We start from the raw sequence: 19967 nt of genomic DNA on the forward strand, positions 1-19967 counted from the left end.
CAGCCATCAAAAGAAATGAAATCTTGCCATTTGCAATGACGTGGATGGAACTAGAGTGTATCGTGCTTAGCGAAATAAGTCAAGGGGAGAAAGACAACTATCATATGATCTCCCTGATATGAGGAAGTGGTGATACAACAAGGGGGCTTAAGGGAGTAGGAGAGGAATGGATGAAACAAGATGGGATTGGGAGGGAGACAAACCATAGTGACTCTTAATCTCACAAAACAAACTGAGGGTTGCTGGGGGGAGGGGGTTGGGAGAAGGAGGGTGGGGTTATGGACATTAGGGAGGGTATGTGCTTTGGTGAGTGCTATGAAGTGTGTAAACCTGGCGATTCACAGACCCGTACCCCTGGGGATAAAAATATATTATACATTTATAAAAAATAAAAAATTTAAAGTTGAAAAAAAAAAAGAATGAGCAGGATAGAAAGCCTCCGAGAGCTGACATGAACTTTTACCCCAATAGGGAGGAAATAAACTAGTCCTCAAAACAAACAGCCTTTCCTGGAAAAGAGTTATTGCAGGAAGATGGTGAGACAGTGAAGAAAAATCTCAGTGGGTTCTGCGTGGAATTTGGGAGGCTGTTGGATCAATAAAACAAAAGCCATTGATCTAAGAGAAGCTAGGAGCAGAAAAAGTGGCTGGGAGATAAAAATTTATCCTAGGGAAAAAATTGACATTGTCGGTCAAACAAAATCCAGAAGAAAGTATTTAAAAGTACACAAAATACTTAAAACTGAATTTTTTTTAGTAGTTAATTTATTTTCAGCATAACAGTATTCATTGTTCTAGCACCACACCCAGTGCTCCATGCAATCCGTGCCCTCTCCAATACCCACCACCTGGTTCCCCCAACCTCCCACCCCCCACCCCTTCAAAACCCTCAGATTGTTTTTCAGAGTCCATAGTCTCTCATGGTTCACCTCCCCTTCCAATTTCCCTCAACTCCCTTCTCCTCTCTAACTCCCCTTGTCCTCCATGCTATTTGTTATGCTCCACAAATAAGTGAAGCCATATGATAATTGACTCTCTCTATGTACTATAGCACCAAGAACCATAAGATACCTGGGAATAAACCTAACCAAAGAGGTAAAGGATCTGTACTCGAGGAACTACAGAACACTCATGAAAGAAATTGAAGAAGACACAAAAAGATGGAAGACAATTCCATGCTCTTGGATCGGATGAATAAACATTGTTAAAATGTCTATACTGCCTAGAGCAATCTATACTTTTAATGCTACTCCGATCAAAATTCCACTGGTATTTTTCAAAGAGCTGAAGCAAATAATCCTAAAATTTGTATGGAATCAGAAGAGACCCCGAATCGCTAAGGAAATGTTGAAAAACAAAAATAAAACTGGGCGCATCATGTTACCTGATTTCAAGCTTTACTACAAAGCTGTGATCACCAAGACAGCATGGTACTGGCATAAAAACAGACACATGGACCAGTGGAACAGAGTAGAGAGCCCAGATATGGACCCTCAGCTCTATGGTCAAATAATCTTCGACAAAACAGGAAAAAATATACAGTGGAAAAAAGACAGTCTCTTCAATAAATGGTGCTGGGAAAACTGGACAGCTATATGTAGAAGAATAAAACTCAACCATTCTCTTACACCGTACACAAAGATCAACTCAAAATGGATAAAAGACCTCAATGTGAGACAGGAATCCATCAGAATCCTAGAGAAGAACATAGGGAGAAACCTCTTTGATATCAGCCACAACAACTTCTTTCAAGATATGTCTCCAAAGGCAAAGGAAACAAAAGCGAAAATGAACTTTTGGGACTTCATCAAAATCAAAAGCTTCTGCACAGCAAAGGAAATAGTCAACAAAACAAAGAAGCAAACCACGGAATGGGAGAAGATATTTGCAAATGACAGTACAGACAAAAGGTTGATATCCAGGATCTATAATGAACTCCTCAAACTCAACACACAGAAAATAGACAATCATATTAAAAAAAATGGGCTGGGGGGAGGGGGGTTGGGAGAAGGGGGGTAGGGTTATGGACATTGGGGAGGGTATGTGCTTTTGGGTAAATTGGAAGGGGAGATGAACCATGAGAGACTATGGACTCTGAAAAACAATCTGAGGGGTTTGAAGTGGTGGGGGGTGGGAGGTTGGGGTACCAGGTGGTGGGTATTATAGAGGGCACAGCTTGCATGGAGCACTGGGTGTGGTGAAAAAATAATGAATACTGTTTTTCTGAAAATAAATAAATTGGAAAAAAAATGGGCAGAAGATATGAACAGACACTTCTCCAATGAAGACATACAAATGGCTATCAGACACATGAAAAAATGTTCATCATCACTAGCCATCAGGGAGATTCAAATTAAAACCACATTGAGATACCACCTTATACCACTTAGAATGACCAAAATTAGCAAGACAGGAAACAACATGTGTTGGAGGGGATGTGGAGAAAGGGGAACCCTCTTACACTGTTGGTGGGAATGCAAGTTGGTGCAGCCACTTTGGAGAACAGTGTGGAGATTCCTCAAGATATTAAAAATAGAGCTTCCCTAGGACCCTGCAATTGCACTACTGGGTATTTACCCCTAAGATACAGATGTCATGAAAAGAAGGGCCATCTGTACCCCAATGTTTATAGCAGCAATGGCCACGGTCGCCAAACTGTGGAAAGAACAAAGATGCCCTTCAATGGACGAATGTATAAGGAAGATGTGGTCCATATACACTATGGAGTATTATGCCTCCATCAGAAAGGACGAATACCCAACTTTTGTAGCAACATGGACGGGACTGGAAGATAAGGAAGATGTGGTCCATATACACTATGGAGTATTATGCCTCCATCAGAAAGGATGAATACCCAACTTTTGTAGCAACATGGACGGGACTGGAAGAGATTATGCTGACTAAATTTTTAAAATAAAAAGAACTTAAGTTTCTCTCTGAGGCTGAGAGGGAAAAAAGAAAAGAGAGAGAGCAAGAGACAGAATTTGTTATTAAAAAACAGGTAAGAGTCATAAAAGGTACATCACGGGAATCCACTAAGTAATTCAGGAGAAGAAACAGAACAGATGAAAGACAAACAACAAAGGAGGAGAAAAACATTTCACTGAGCAGAAATTCTGCATGTTGATTCATAAAATGTTCATCAATCACCAGGCAAGAATTGTACCAAAAGACCTACCTATGTACAGTCCATCCAAAGGTAAGTTGTAATTCTCATATATGCCAAAAGAATTCTATAGAGTTTTCCACAGCATAAAACTGTGCTTCCCAACAAAGACCAAGAATCTGGCTGCCGCTGTCCTGCTTCTCTGCTGCTAAATGTAGATGCCAGAGAAACAAGGCTGACAGAGTGCTGAGGGAAAGGCGCTGAGAATCTGAACTCTACACACCCTGACCATTGCATGTATATGAGACTTGAAAAGACATTGTTGGCATGTGCAAACCCAGACAGCTACACCCCTATTATCCCTTATTCAAAAAGATTTTGTTTACAAAGTTCTCCCAACAAATAGTTACAAATAAATAATGGAGGGACTGGGACCTATACGTTAAGTAAGACACAGGAGAGGATGTCTAAATGTCTGAAGACCAACAAAGTCTTGGAGGGGTGGGTCGTGGGGGGTTGGGTGAGCCTGGTGGGGGGTATTAAGGAGAGCATGTATTTCATGGAGCCCTGGGTGTGGTGCATAAACATTGGCTCTTGGAACACTGAAAAAATAAAATTTTAAAAAGTCTTATGAACACCTGATACCAAATGTGCTAAGACAAATATATGAAGAAATTATGAGGAAATGCGTCGAGGTAAACCATGACAACAAAGCAATGGTGAAACTCTAGGTACAATTGTAGATGACTTTATTAAGCTGAGAAATTTAGAAAAAGATGTATAGTTATATCCCATTGAAGGTCTCATCTTAAGAAGGATGTGGTGGGAAAGGGAATCTTATAATATATGAGTATAATGCATTGATACTAAAATAACAAAAGTATTAATGTGCTTGTTGAGGGTCACCTAGGGGTTCAGTCAGTTAGCAGATGTCTTTGGCTCAGGTCATGATCCCATGATCCTGAGATGGAGCCAAGTTTCCAGCTCCCTGCTTAACAGCTCACTCAGAGTTTGCTTCTCCCTCTCTTTCTGCCCCAATTCTGCTTGTCATCTCTCTCTCATGCTCGCTCTCTCAGATAAATGAAATCTTGAAAAAAATGTATGCTTGTGGGAATCTTAAGCGAAATAGCAGTAGACAAGTATTAGCATGAAGATATTTGAAAGAATAAGAAGATAATGAATGAGCAAAGATACTTCATCAAATGAAAAATTCATACACTGAACCTGAATAGATTTAAATCATTGCATATTAAATACATGATTCATAGTACCCAGTTTTGTAAGAGGCTTCAAGTTTTCTAACAATAGGATAGATTAGGAGATCTATCGCAACCATTCTTTAATAGATTCAAGAGGAAAAAGTGATCTCATCAACAGATGTTGGCAAGTCACCTAATAAAACTTAACATTGATTTCTGGCTTTTTAAAAGTAGCACACTTCAATAGAGGAAACTCCCCCGGACATGAAATAAAGTATCAGAACATCAGCAAGCAGCATGTCTACAACTTGGATGAGGTCACAAGCTTTCAATGTCTACATCACTTTGCAGTCTAGATAATTAGATGAGATGAGGACAACAAGGAACATAAATATTGAAAAGAAGGAAAAACCACAAATGTTGTTTAACTGAAAAAAATTTACTCAAATGCCAAAACTACAAGAAATAACAAGACAGTACACGAGAGGGGCTGTATATAATTCACTGCAGTTAGAAAAGTTCTGTAATACCTATGGAAAATATATAAGAAGTATGAGAGGTTTATGTGAGTATCATATATTTACAATGACCATATATTAACAGGAGAAGTCATAAGATATTTTCATTTTGAAGAAGCAAAAGTCCAGAATGTAAGCCTCAGGACACTTAACTATCCTCCAAGTGCCCTCATTCAAAGCCCTTCTCCCTCTTGCCAGCAGGTGGGAAGAGCCATTCTCCACCCACTTTCTCATCCTTAGAGCAGCCCCAACTATTAGTTGGGAAGGAAGGTCCAAGCCCTGAGGCAAACATGAACGCTCCCTGATCTAAAGGTCTCAGAAGCAAAGAAAACCAGCCTTCAACTCAGTCCATGCTTTTGGAGGTAACCAAAGAGTCTAGAACAGACCACTGACAAATGGAGGATTTCACAGCTCTGCTTATGTGCTGATTACTAAAAATCATGTGCTTATGTGCTGATTACTTTCTGCCCTCATTACAACTCATAACCATTTATCTCACGTTAGGATGACCCCTAAAATCTTCAAGAGATTACAGCCTCCAATGAACGTCTTTACTGACATGACCAAATCAAACATCCCACGTGGTCACAGACAACAGATGATGAACGTAATTACCCAAACAGGTGAAATCAGAGCATTTCAAACAAGACCTAGTCATGACCAAAAGAAAACAAAACAAAACTTTCAGCATTGAACTGGAGGTCCCAGACAGGGCAGTAGGGCAAGAAAAGAGACAAGCCTATCAAATTTGAAGGAAGACGAAAATTGTCATTACTCACTGGTGTTAATATTGCCCACTAGATACAAAATCCTAATACCTTTGAGATATATTACAAATAGTGAAAAGAGTGTTCCTCAACACTAAATCAATTTACAAAAAATCTATGGCATTTCCACATTCCAGCAGCAGGTTATGAAATATTTTAAAACATGTGAAGAAATATAAATGTACATGTTTATATATTTAAATATAAGCATGCATGTTTATTTTTTTCTTTTAATTAAATTAATTTATTTATTTTCAGAAAAATTATTTTTCTGAAATTATTCATTATTTTTTCTCCACACCCAGTGCTCCATGCAATCCGTGCCCTCTGTAATACCCACCACCTGGTACCCCAACCTCCCACCCCCCCGCCACTTCAAACCCCTCAGATTGGTTTTCAGAGTCCATAGTCTCTCATGATTCACCTCCCCTTCCAATTTACCCCAACTCCCTTCTCCTCTCTAACACCCCTTGTCCTCCATGATATTTGTTATGCTCCACAAATAAGTGAAACCAAATGATAGTTGACTCTCTCTGATAAGCATGCATGTTTAGATATTTAAATATAAATTTTAATATAGGATTGTATATAATATAAAATTTAATATTTATTTTAATATAATTTAAAGTATATATTGTATTGTTATATAATGTTATATTAAATTAACACAAATTAATTTCATATGTATTAATTTAATATATATTAATATATGTGTTCTGAATGTTACTAAAATAGAGGAATGTTTCCTATTCATGAGCCAGGAAATTTACTATGGAGATATTAGTTCTCCTCAAATTCATCTATAGATTCAATGTAATGCCAATTTATAAACCCCCAAATCATTATTCTACAATTAAGAAGTAGTCTCCATAATGTATAGAGAAGAACAAAGGACTAAAAACAGCCCAGAGACATTTGAAGATGTACTGGGTGGGGATAAAGGGACATACCCTACGAGATATCAAAGTATACTATAAAGCAATATTGATTGGGGCAGCATAACATCAACACGGCAACAGACAAATAAACCAATGGAAAAGAACAGAGATACCATACATCGCACTAAGAACAGAAAGGACAAGAACCATATGATCCTCTCAACTGATGCACAAAAAACATTTGACAAAATACAGCATCCTTTCTTGATTAAAACTCTCTGCAGTGTAGGAATAGAGGGGACATATCTCAAACTCATTATAGCCATATAAGAAGAGCCCACAAGAACGTCATTCTCAATTGGAAAAAACTGAAAGCTTTCCCCCTAAGGTCAGGAACAGGACAGGGATGACCACGCTCACCATTGCTGTTCAACAAAGTACTAGAATTCTTAGCCTCAGCAATCAGACAACAAAAAGGAATAAAATGATTCCAAATAGTCAAAGAAGTCAAACTCCCATTCTTCAGAGATGAGGAAAACACTCATCTCTGAACACTCAATGTGGAAGACACTCAATGTGGAAAACCCAAAAGCCTCTACCGACAAACTGCTAGGTCTCATATAGGAATTAAGCAAAGTGGAGAGTATAAAAATCAGTGCACAGAAATCAGTTGCTTTTCTATACAGCAACGATGAGACAGAGGAAAGAGAAATCAAAGAATCAATCCCATTTACAATTGCCCCCCAAACCTTAAGAAACCTAGGAATAAACCTAACCAAAGAGGAAAAGGACCTGTACTCTGAAAACTATAGAACACTCATGAAAGAAATTGAGGAAGACACAAAGAAATGGAAAAACATTCCATGCTCACGTATGCGAAGAACAAATATTGTTAAATTTTTACACAGGCCAATTTACACATACAGTGCAATACCCATCAAAATACCATCACCATTTTCCACAGAGCTGGAACAAATAATCCTACCATTTGTATGGAAAGACCCCAAAGAGCCAGAGGAATGTTGAAAAAGGAAACCAAAGTTGGTAGCCTCATAATTCTGGACTTCAAGCTTATTACAAAGCTGTAGTCCTCAAGACAGTACGCTACTGGCACAAAAACAGACACATAGATCAGTGGAACAGAATAGAGAACCCAGAAATGGACCCTCAATTCTACTGTCAACTAATCTTTGACAAAGCAGGAAGGAACGTCCAGCGGAAATAAAGACAGTCTGTTCCACAAATGGTGTTGAGGAAACTGGACAGCCACATGGACAAGAATGAAACTGAACTATTTTCTTACATCATACACAAAATAAACTCAAAATGAATGAAAGACCCGAACGTAAGACAAGAATGCACCAAAATCCTAGAAGAGAACACACAGGCAGCAAACTCTTAAATCTCAGACGCAGCAACTTCTTGCTAGACATGTCTCCTAAGGCAAGGGAAACTAAAGCAAAAGTAATGTACTGAGACTTCATCAAGATTAAAAGCTTTTGCACAGCAAACGAAACAGTCGACAAACCAACAGACAACCTACAGAATGGGAGAAGGTATTTGCAAATGTCTTTTCAGATAAAGAGCTAGTATCCAAGAACTATAAAGAACTTATCAAACTCAACACCCAAAGAACAAATAATCCAGTCAAGAATGGGCAGAAGACACGAACAGACATTTCTGCTAAGAAGACATCCAGATGGCCAACAGACACTGGAAAATCTGCTCAATATCACTCAGCCTCAGGGAAATACAGATCAAAAGGACAGTGACATGCTACCTCACAGCAGTCAGAATGGCTAAAATTAACAAGTCAGGAAACAACAGATATTCGTGAGGATGTGGAGAAAGGGGAACCCCTCTACACTGTTGGTGGGAATGCAAGCTGGTGCAGCCACTCTGGAAAACAGCATGGAGCTTCCTCAAAAAGATAAAAATAGAGCTACCCTATGACCCAGTAATCTCATTACTGGGTATTTATCCTAAAGATACAAATGTAGTGATCCAAAGGGGTATCTGCACCCCAATTTATAGCAGCAATGTCCATGATAGCCAAACTATGGAAAGTGCCCAGACATCCATCAATAGATGAATGGAAAAGAAGATATATATATATATATATATATATATATATATATATATATATACACACACACACACATATACACATACATATACACAACACATACACACACATGCATGTATGTATGTATATGTATACACCACATACAATGGAATATTTCTCAGCTATCAAAAAAGGAAATCTTACCATTTGCAATAATATGGCTGGAACTAGAGGGTATTATCCTAAGTGAAATCAGTCATTCAGAGAAAGACAACTATCCTGACTTCACCACATGTGGATTTTAAGAAACAAAACACAGGCTCATAGAAGAAAGGAGGGAAAAATAAAATAAGACAAAAACAGAGAGGGAGACAAACCATAAGAGACTCTTGCCTACAGGAAACAAACTGAGGGTTATAAAAGGGGAGGTGGGTGGAGGGATGGGGTAACTGGGTGATGGGCATTAAGGAGGGCACCTTATAATGTAATGAGAGCTCGGTATTATATGCAACTGATGAATCCCTGAACTCTACCTCTGAAACTAATAATACAGTATCTGTTATTAGTTGAATTAAATAAAATATAATTTTTAAAAAGAAGAGAAATTCCAGAAATGGACACATGCATGTTTGGAGATTTGATATATAACACACGTGATGTATTACACATCACTGGAGAAAGGGTTGGACACAAACGCAAACAGAACAGTTGGAAATACCTGTGCCAAGGAGAAATATATAAAACATTTATAGCAGCATTCAACTAGGAGGCAACCCAATGATCCGTCAACATAGAATGTAAAAATAAACTGTGCTACATTCATAAAATGGTATTTAGCAATACAAATTAATGAATTCAGCCATACTCGTAAATTTTAATGAGTCTAGCAAACATAATATTGACTAAGGAATCAAGACAAAAAGAAAACCTATAAAGGTTCAACTGACATTGAGGATTTGTGTGTGTGTTTTTTTTTTTAAGATTTTGTTTATTTTTTTGTTAGAACGGGAATACAAGCAGGGGGAGCTGCAGGCACAGGGAGAAGCAGGCTCCCTGCTGAGCCAGAAGACCCATTTGGGACTCCATCCCAGGACCCTGGGTTCATGACCTGAACCAAAAGCAGAGGCTTAACCAACTAAGCCACGCAGGCATCCCTATATTGAGTTTAGAGAGAGGAAAGCCTAGACTACACTGTTTAAGGATGTATACATTGGTAATAAAACTCAAAAAAAGCAAGGAAATGATTAAACTCATCAGCAATGTGTTTCTCTCTGGCAGGAGAGGATAGATTGGGCAGGAATATCCAGGGAGCTTCCAAGGTACTTGCAATGTTCTACTCCTTAAATTAAGAGATTGTTACTTTATTAGTTTTTAAATTAAATCTATGAGTTTGATGTACTTTCATATGCATTTACATATCTGTGCTACTTTTCACATGTTAAATTCCTAAAGTATTAAATATGTGATACCACTTCTCATCTTTCAGATTGGCAAAGACCAAAAAGAGTTCTTGAGACTAAACTACTATGTTAGCAGAGTGTGGAAAACAGACATGTTCAGACATGCTAATGACAGGAATGTGTAAATTTGTCAATACCTAACAAAATTAGAAATGTACAGAAACAGGTGTATTTTTATGAAATGCTAAATTATTAATTCATAAGGAAATTTGTTGCAGCATTAATTATAACAGCATAAGATTGCAGAAGTTTGGAAGATCTAATGTCCATCACTATTAATTAATTAAATGATGGCACAAACTTAAATGGAATATATTCTGCCATTTAAAAGAACAAGACAGTATATTGTCTGGCTCAGTTGGTTGAGCATATACATTGGGCTCAAATCATGAGCTCAGGGTCCTGGGAAGAAGCTCTGAATGAGGCTCCCTGTTCAAGTAGGAGTTGGCTTCTCCCTCTTCTTCTGCCCATCCCCCTACTCAATGTCTCTCTCTTTCTCTCTGTCTCTCTCAAGTAAATAAATAAATAAATAAATACTTTTTAAAAATAGGCAGTATTACACATCTTTTTCCCAGGTAAATATACCCAAGATATATTGTTCAGTGAGAAAATCAAGATATTAAAAATCAGACACATGAAAAAAATGTTTATCATCACTAGCCATCAGGGAGATTCAAATTAAAACCACATTGAGATACCACCTTACACCACTTAGAATGACCAAAATTAGCAAGACAGGAAACAACATGTGTTGGAGGGGATGTGGAGAAAGGGGAACCCTCTTACACTGTTGGTGGGAATGCAAGTTGGTGCAGCCACTTTGGAGAACAGTGTGGAGATTCCTCAAGAAATTAAAAATTGAGCTTCCCTATGACCCTGCAATTGCACTACTGGGTATTTACCCCTAAGATACAGATGTCATGAAAAGAAGGGCCATCTGTACCCCAATGTTTATAGCAGCAATGTCCATGGTCACCAAACTGTGGAAAGAACAAAGATGCCCTTCAACGGACGAATGGATAAGGAAGATGTGGTCCATATACACTACGGAGTATTATGCCTCCATCAGAAAGGATGAATACCCAACTTTTGTAGCAACATGGATGGGACGGGAAGAGATTGTACTGAGTGAAATAAGTCAAGCAGAGAGTCAATTATAATATGGTTTCACTTGTTTGTGGAACATAACAAATAGCATGGAGGACAAGGGGAGTTAAAGAGGAGAGGGGAGTTGAGGGAAATTGGAAGGGGAGGGGAAACCATAAGAGACGAAGGACTCTGAAAAACAATCTAAAGGGTTTGAAGCCATGGGGGGTGGGAGGTTGGGGGAACCAGGTGGTGGGTATTAGAAAGGGAATGGATTGCATGGAGCACTGGGTGTGGTGCAAAAATAATGAATACTGTTATGCTGAAAATAAATTTTTAAAAAAGAGCACTGTTGTGCAAAATTTGTTCTGTCTTAATATCTTGTTTTTCTCACTCAACAATATCCATAGAATATATCTGGTGAAAAAAAACATAAGGAAATTGCTAACATTGGTTGCCTTGAGGGAACATAATTATGTGACAAGAAAGGAAATTAATTATTATTATATATTCATTTATATCTTTTAAATTTTGATTTGGGTACAAGGAACACCTCCTAATGGAATGATAATCACGAAGATGAATTGAGGAGGAGGAGGAATTCAATGGTGATAAACAGAATCAGATGTATTGAGACTGAAATCCAGCTCTGTCATTCACAAAAGATGTGGCCTTTGGTAAATTGTTTAACCTTTTAAATTCTGTTCCCTGGAATAAGAAGCTAGGGACATAATGGCACCTTTCAAGCTATACTACAAAACTATAGTAATCAAAACACTTGGATGCTGATACAAAAATAGACACATTGATCAGAGGAACAGGATAACCACCAGAAATAAACCCATGCTTATCTCATCAATTAGTCTATAACAAAGGAGACAAGAATACACAATGGACAGTCTCTTCAGTAAATCGTACTGAAAAACCTGGAGAACAACATGCAAAAGAATAAAAACTGAACTACTTTCTTCTGTCTTACACAGATGTGAAATAAAAGTGGAGTAAAGACCAACAGGTAGGACATGACCATAAAATTCCTAAAAGAAAACACAGGCAACAATCTCGTGCACATCAGCCTCAACAACATTTTTCAGGATAGGTCTCCTCAGACAAGGAAAACAAAGGCAAAAATAAACTCTTGGACTTCATCAAACTAAAAAGCTTTTGCACAGTGAAAGAAACCATCACCTAAACGAAAAGGCAACCTACTGAATGAGAGAAGATAATTTGAAAAATGTATTTGGATAGTATCCAAAATATATAAATAAAACATACAACTCAACACCAAGAAAACAAATAATCGATAAAAAATGGGCAGAGGATCTGAAGAGACATGTCTCCAAAGATGACCTACAGAGGGCTAAAAGAAACATCGCTATCATCAGGGAAATGCAAATTAAACTCAAAATGAGATACCCTCTCATGCAAGTCAGAATGCCGAGATCAATATGGCAAGAAATAACATGTGCTGGTGAGGAAGTGGAGGAAATGTTAAAATGAAGATTTGTGAAGTATCTGTCACAGTGCCTGACACATGGGAGCACCTCATTCAGTGTAGCCAGTTCTGCTACAGCTGTTGTGAGACATGTGTCCTGCCTCCCCATTCTGGCTGTCTAGGACTCAGCAGGGGGACAGCATACTCTGACTCTGAGTGGAGCACTGGCTTCTCTGGGAGCCCAGGGAAAGCTCAGGAGGAAACCAGCATCTGCTATACACTCTTCTCCATCGCCAGTTGACCGTGTCCCAGTCGTTATCTCTAATTGGGACAGGGAGATGGTCCCTGGAGGGCCCAGGTATGTATGTATAGGGCCTGTACCCTGTGCACATTTGACATTCCAAACTTTAAATTGCTTCTGGGACTAACAGGGTCCCTGTAGGAGTTCACAGCTGCTTCTTGAGGACTCCTTTCACTGCTGGGGAAGATGTACCTGTGGGATTTCTGGGCCAGGATTTCAGACCAGGATGACAGGTCCTCTCCATGAAGAGTCTATAGCTGAGACACGCAGTTAGCCTGCACATCTAGGAGGAAGGATGTGAGAGGAACCCCACCAGAGGCTAGAGTTTCCACAGGGCTGTATGAGAAAAAAGAAGAGAAGACACAGGGTCTCAGGGGTGAAAGAACTCCAGCAAGAGAGTGTCTGGGGTCCTTCTCTGGGATCCAGGGTCTGGCCCAGGGCACAGTGAAGAGCTGAGAATTGGCTCTGAGATCAGAAGACTCGGAGAAGTGGCTGCAAACAGGATGCAGGTGGGTAGTGCTGGGCTGTGATAGGGACAAGCTTGGTGGCCATGACTTTTGCAGAGCATTTTCCAAAGATGGACTTTCCTCCTCCCCCTGCCTCTGCTCCAAACACCTTCCAGCTGCAGCCAGCTGTGAACAGCTGATGCTGGAGCAAGGAGGAGCAGCTGAGGCTAAGCCCAGGCAGTCCCTCCTGCTCTACAGAGCTCACCACTGACCCAGCCCTGCCCTGACACTGCTGTTCCATCCTCCCTGGGAGGAGCCCAGAGTCCTGGCAAGAAGGCAGCCAGATTTCTACCCCATCCTGCTGAGATTTCCCAGAAGACTGAGCCTTTCATGGGGTTACAGGGTGAGCTGGGACCCATCCCTGTCTGTGATTCCCAGTCTGTGGCTAGTTCTGTTCTCCTCACTTTCTTTCTACCCCTTATTCATGGGGATACCTCCCAAGACCCCCAGTGGATGCCTCAAGCCACAGATAGTACTTCCTATACACACACACCTGTGATACCATTTAATTTACAAATCTGACACAGTGAGAGGTTAACAATAACCAATAATATCATACAACAATTATAACAACATCACATTATAAAGTTATATGACTGTGGTCTCTCTCTCACAGTGTCTTATTATACTGGACTCCCTTTCTTCCTGTGACAGTGCAAGATGAAAAATGGCCACATGATGAGCCACAGTGAGGTAAGTGACCTAGACATTGAGATGCAACAGAAGGCTACCCTTGACCTCATGACCACAGGTCAGAAACGCTATCTTCTGCTCCAAACCACAGCTGGGGTGCTGGGGGGGAGGGCAGAACTGAAATTTTGGAAGCACAATATTGGTAAGGGGGATTACCTTACTGAGAATTTTTTTGCCTGAACACAAAGTAATTTCTGCCTGTAATTTATTACATAATCTGATAGTATTGAAGAGTTACAAAGCAGAATCCCTTTCCCAACTGATTTTCAATCACTTTTATCCACATATACTGTTTACCTAACTGAGATCAAAACGGTATGTACGATTTTGCATTCTCACTTTTATCTTTAAAGTGTAACGATGTGCTAGTGTAAAAATTATAAATGTAAATTAAATGTCTAATATTCCATTAGATGAAATGGCACCATTAGGCATTTATTGGCAGACAGTTATGAAGGCTTCCACTGAGAGATACTGAGAGCTTTCACAATTTTCTTCCAGAGGTTGAAATATTGAGTTATGTGCATTTCCCAGCTTTTTGCTTTTCTACACAAGCTGCTCTCCACAGAGGCGGCATGACAATGCATGGGGCTCCGGAGTGCATTCCTTTTCTCAGCTGCCTGCTGCCTCCAGAGATAAGTAGGGATCAGGCCACAAGCAAGCCCTATCCTGGTGTCACAGCTGTAGGATGCAGCCACGAAGGTAAGAGCTTCCCCTTCCTTTCCTGCTCTCACAGGCTGACTCCAGTCCACCTGGGGCTGTAGGGGTCAGAGCTCTCTGTTCTCTTCCATCCTAAGTCTCCTCCAAAGCCTGACACGGCACTATTTCCTGCTGGCCATATCTTGATGGGAAAACAAGCATTCAGATCACCTCTTCACACACACACACACACACACACACACACACACACACACACACACTCACCCCAAGGAAGGGTCTGTAACCTTCACCCAAGACTGCTCCCTGCCTGGTGAGGACAGCGCTGGGCACTCCATGACAGAGTTGGGATGCCCTGGAAGGAAAACTGTTCAGCCTTTTTGTGATGCACATGGGGAAACCGAGGCCTGGGGACTTGCTCAAGCTACATAGAATATCCATATCCATGGATATGGACCAGCAGGGCTGGTCCCACAGCTCTGGGCTCAGTGCAGGGTGGGAGTCACTCTGCCTGACAGAGTATCTCACATAAACTCCAGCCATGACTGAAGCAAGAGCAGGCTGGTCTATGAGACAGAGCACCCAGAGCTGGTACTGCAGAGACAGACTCTACAACATCTGTGCAAGACAGTGCGGCAGCTATTTGGTGGGAAGAACCCAGATTGGGGCCTGTGATCCAAGCCCAGCAATGGCGTTCAATCTTAAGAACCAAATCTTTGGCTCCTCTGAGCTTTGCTTAAGTTTACCTATGACATCTGAATGACAGTGTCTTCTCCAGGCTTGCTTCAAGGAATATGGCACAGAATAGATGTTCATCAATATTAACTACTCGTCGTCTACCCTCTGTCCATGCCTACACACCCATACACACACACTCATGACACACACACATACACATGTGTACACACCACTGCAATTGAGAAAGAGCTACAGAAATATTACAAATGAGAATTCTGAATACACAGTCTGGCAATTGTTGCTCTACCCAAAGGCATGCAAGTCTTCCCATAAGCTAGCTGCTTGCAGGGAACCCAAGAATGGAGGCAGAGAGCCAGAATATTACACAAGAATACAGTATAAACAAAAAAGGACAAAGAAAAACCGTTCCTTAGACACCCTTGGCTAAGAGCTCACCAAACTCTAATGAGCAGGGATTAGATGTTAATGCCATACATCCTGCTGTCTGGTAACTTACAGTCTGCCCGGTTATTAAGAACTGAGTTAACTGGTCAGTAAGCTGCATGGCTGTCATCCCATAGTGTGGGTTCACTCACTCCAGTTACTCCTTCTGTGGCCTTCATGAATTCTTCCCCGTGAGGGAACCTCCCCCACATACTGCCTTTAATATGTATTAGAATAGGCAGATCCCAGGGTGCCTGGGTGGCTCAGTGGGTTAAAGCCTCTGCCTTTGGCTCAGGTCATGATCCCAGGGTTCTGGGATTGAGCCCCAAATCAGGCTCTGCTCAGCAGGGAGCCTGCTTCCTCATCTCTCTCTGCCTGCCTCTCTGCCTACTTGTGCTCTCTGTCAAGTAAATAAATAAAACCTTTTAAAAAAAAAAAAAAAGAATAGACAGATCCTAATTCTGACAATAGGCAAATCTGTTGCTGAAGGTGGGCCAACTAAGGAAGGATCCGTCTTATGACTGAACATTGACCTAGGCTTTATTCTGTCTGGATGGGGAGTAATTTTTTTTTTTTAGATTTTGTTTATTTATTTCTTTGACAGAGATCACAAGTAGGCAAAGAGACAGGCAGAGAAAGAGGGGGAAGCAGGCTCCCTGTTGAGCAGAGATCCATCCATGAACCCTGAATATGACCTGAGCTAAAGGCAGAGACTGTAACGCACTGAGCCACCCAGGTGCCCCGGATTAACACTTTTTTAACAAGTTCCTTCCAAATGTAATCAACGTTTAACAAGGCTTGAAATTTTTGTAGTTGTATAAATAGGATCAGTTTGGGGATTCCCCTCTCTAAGAATCTAGGAAAGCCCAGATTAAATGAAATTTCTATGCATTTACATCAAAAAGAAGTAATTTACAGCATTTTCCCATGCTCATCATAGAGCAGAGGAAAAGCCCTCCTTCACGGGATTACCTCTGCTGGGCTCAGGTCCCCTCTATCACCACCTTGCTCCAAAGACTTGGACGGGTCACTTCCCCTCTCTGGGCCTCAATGCAGTATTTGTAAGCCCTCTTCCAGTCCTGACCGTCCCCCATCTAAGATCTAACCACACTCCTACCGATTATCTCTTATGCACCTATGTTGTCCTGTTCTGCAGCACACAGTGATGATGTACCAGATGCCTGAGACTTTTCTCAAGAAAGCCTTTGCTGTGTTTGTCCTTGGCTAATGACAGAAGGGATTGCACATGGAAAAAGGCAATTGGTCCTCCCCTGTGGCGGGGTTCATTCTTCTGGGCCTCTCAGCGCACCCTAAACTAGAAAAAATGTTCTTTGTGCTCATCCTCCTGATGTACCTGGTGATCTTACTGGGCAATGGGGTCCTCATCCTCGTGACCGTCCTTGACTCCCGCCTGCACACACCCATGTACTTCTTCCTGGGGAACCTCTCCTTCCTGGACATCTGCTACACAACCTCCTCAGTCCCTCTATTCCTAGATGGCTTCCTCAATCCTAGGAAAACCATCTCCTTCTCAGCCTGTGCCGTGCAGATGTTTCTCTCCTTTGCTATGGCAGGGACAGAGTGTGTGCTTCTGGGCATGATGGCATTTGATCGCTATGTGGCCATCTGTAACCCCCTGAGGTACCCTGTGGTCATGAGCAAGGCTGCCTATGTGCCCATGGCAGCCAGCTCCTGGGCTATTGGTGGTACGGCTTCTGTGGTACACACATCTTTGACAATTCAGCTGCCTTTCTGTGGGGACAATGTCATCAACCACTTCACCTGTGAAATCCTGGCTGTCCTGAAGTTGGCCTGTGCTGACATCTCCATCAATGTGATCAGCATGGGGGTGACCAACGTGATCTTCCTGGGGGCCCCAGTTCTCTTCATCTCCATCTCTTATGTGTTCATCATTGTTACCATCCTGAGGATCCCCTCAGCTGAGGGGAGGAGAAAGGCCTTCTCCACCTGCTCTGCCCACTTCACTGTGGTGGTCATCTTCTATGGGACCTTACTTTTCATGTACGGGAAGCCCAAGTCTAAGGATTCCCTGGGGGCAGACAAACAGGACCTTTCAGACAAGCTCATCCCCCTCTTTTATGGGTTGGTGATCCCCATGCTCAACCCCATCATCTACAGCCTCAGGAACAAGGATGTGAAGGCTGCTATGAGGAACCTGGTGGGTCAGAAATGTTTCGCCCAGTGATGGAGGGATCCTCTGTGTTCCCACCCTATGGGATAAAGGACTTCTCATCATTATAGTTGCCATCTGATAGACAAGTCACGTGATCCAGAATCCTCTCTTGCCCTTCTGTCCATTTTCAGAGAACGTTTAACTTTTCAGTGTATACACTGAACATCTTGTGAGTACATCTTGTGAGTTCTAGCCATACAGCTGAGAGTTTTGACAGATGCCACACAACAGATCTCTAATTGAATACACAAAGACATTCTGAACACATGATAAAAACGAAGGAGAGAGGCATCATCAAAGCGAGTTTGGTGAATGGCCTGCACTGTGTCTAGCTATACACCCAGTGCATGGAGGAGAGAGGGCGCTCCCAGCACTGTTGCCATCCCTCTTGGATTCCCCAGGAGAGTCACAGGAACAAGGAGGAAGTGGGAATTTTCATTTTGGACTGTTTTTGGAAGACAGTCAGTTTGGCTGAAGTATAAGAAGAGACAAAGACAAGTTCTCCACATAGAGAGCTTTTGGGTGGGAACAAGCTATTCTGAACAGCCCATTTCTTCTTAGCTATGAGAAAATTGAGGCTATTTTTTCTCAGTGCACTTCACATTATGAAACACTACTTGTAAGTTAACGGCAAGAAAGGGTATAGAGTTGAATTTGATGCTCATCACTTACAGCAATTCCCATTAAAAAAAGCTAGTATTTGTTTGGTTAATAACTCACATTCTAGAAAAAAGAAAGATGACAGAGATAGAGATAGACAGACAGATAGACAGAGGCTAAGTATATTTGAAGTCTTTGGGGGCCTAACATTTAACACCTTTCTTTGGTCCAGGACTTCTCAAAGCATAATATGCCACAGTCCACTGTGAATGTTCAAGAGACATAAACTTGGTAACATTTCCTGAGCCTCCATAGCTCAGCAGGATAAAAACTGGGAAGTTTTTCCTTACCTATGACCTTCGGTGGGTTGCCTAACCTTTTACAGTCCATTTCTTCATATTTTAACATCTAACCACTTAATTTCACACGAATTACTTATTATAAACAATTGCTTTCTAAATGGTAAGCACAATAGAATTATTAGATGCCAGTTTTGGTCATATCATGAATGTTGCCCAGTGCTGTGTGCCATGTGGAACAGAGTAAGACACCGTCCCTATATAGAGCAATAGACACACAAGGTAAATGAGAGATTCAGAGGTGTCAGCAGTTAAATAGAAGCATTTTTATGTCAAGTTCTATGAAATTCTTTGAATATGGCTGACTTCATAAAAAGAGAATTTGGAAAGTGAATTCTTTTTTGAGAACAGATTTTGGAAGTTTTTTTTTTGGTTTTTTTTTTTCATAAAACAAACTTTTATATAACTGAAGGATCCTTCCTGGGACTATTTAATTGCCTTTACAAAAAAAAAAAAACACAACAGAATAGAATGAAATTCCAGTGTTCCAAATCAACTTGTTATACATCAATATAAACCCACAGTGTCCTGGCAAACAACATGCTTTCATTTTCTGTCTCATCCTAGAGTTCTTGATCAAGTGATATTTACATTTTCTTATATTTCTTAGAATGAATTGCCTAAGGATGAGTGTTTGTTTAATAAAATTTCTGATTCTAATGTTAGTCCTGTTACTACTTTCTACTTTGCACCAGGAGGGAACAATCTTGCTCTTTCAAATACACAAATGCCATCTAGTGGCCATTTAAGCAAACTTCAGACACTTAGTAGAGCCATGCAATATCATTGTTAGAAGAGGTTTCAGGGATTTTCTTGTTCAACCCTATGCACAGGATGCGTGCTGTTCCTCTCCAATGTCCCTGACCCTAGTCAAGTGTCATTTCTTGGACATCTCCAGTAACAAAGAATTCAGTACTTCCAGAGTCTAGCTTTTTCGTTCAGCCCTTGCAAACTCTTCCTCGAATATGCTTAACTCTACCCTCCAATAGCTTCTACCTTCACTCCTAATTAGGTTTAGTGCC

At 40.8% G+C, this 19967-nt stretch overlaps 1 protein-coding gene across 1 annotated transcript; it reads left to right on the top strand.

Moving 5' to 3' along the window:
• Positions 1-9179: 9179 nt before the first annotated feature.
• On the top strand, positions 9180-17998 carry LOC122916904 (olfactory receptor 2S2-like). Its single transcript, XM_044264288.1, has 3 exons — positions 9180-9214; positions 14019-14027; positions 17035-17998. Exons 1-3 carry the CDS (start codon positions 9189-9191, stop codon positions 17996-17998), a joined length of 999 nt encoding a protein of 332 aa, XP_044120223.1. The 5' UTR covers positions 9180-9188.
• The last annotated feature ends 1969 nt before the right edge of the window (positions 17999-19967 follow it).

Source organism: Neovison vison, chromosome 9 (assembly GCF_020171115.1).
Source record: "Neovison vison isolate M4711 chromosome 9, ASM_NN_V1, whole genome shotgun sequence".
Classification (NCBI taxonomy): domain Eukaryota; kingdom Metazoa; phylum Chordata; class Mammalia; order Carnivora; family Mustelidae; genus Neogale; species Neogale vison.

What these genes read in the sequence shown, in the direction of transcription:
- LOC122916904 (XM_044264288.1), top strand. Translation starts at nt 9,189, where the DNA reads ATGTATTACACATCACTGGAGAAAGG.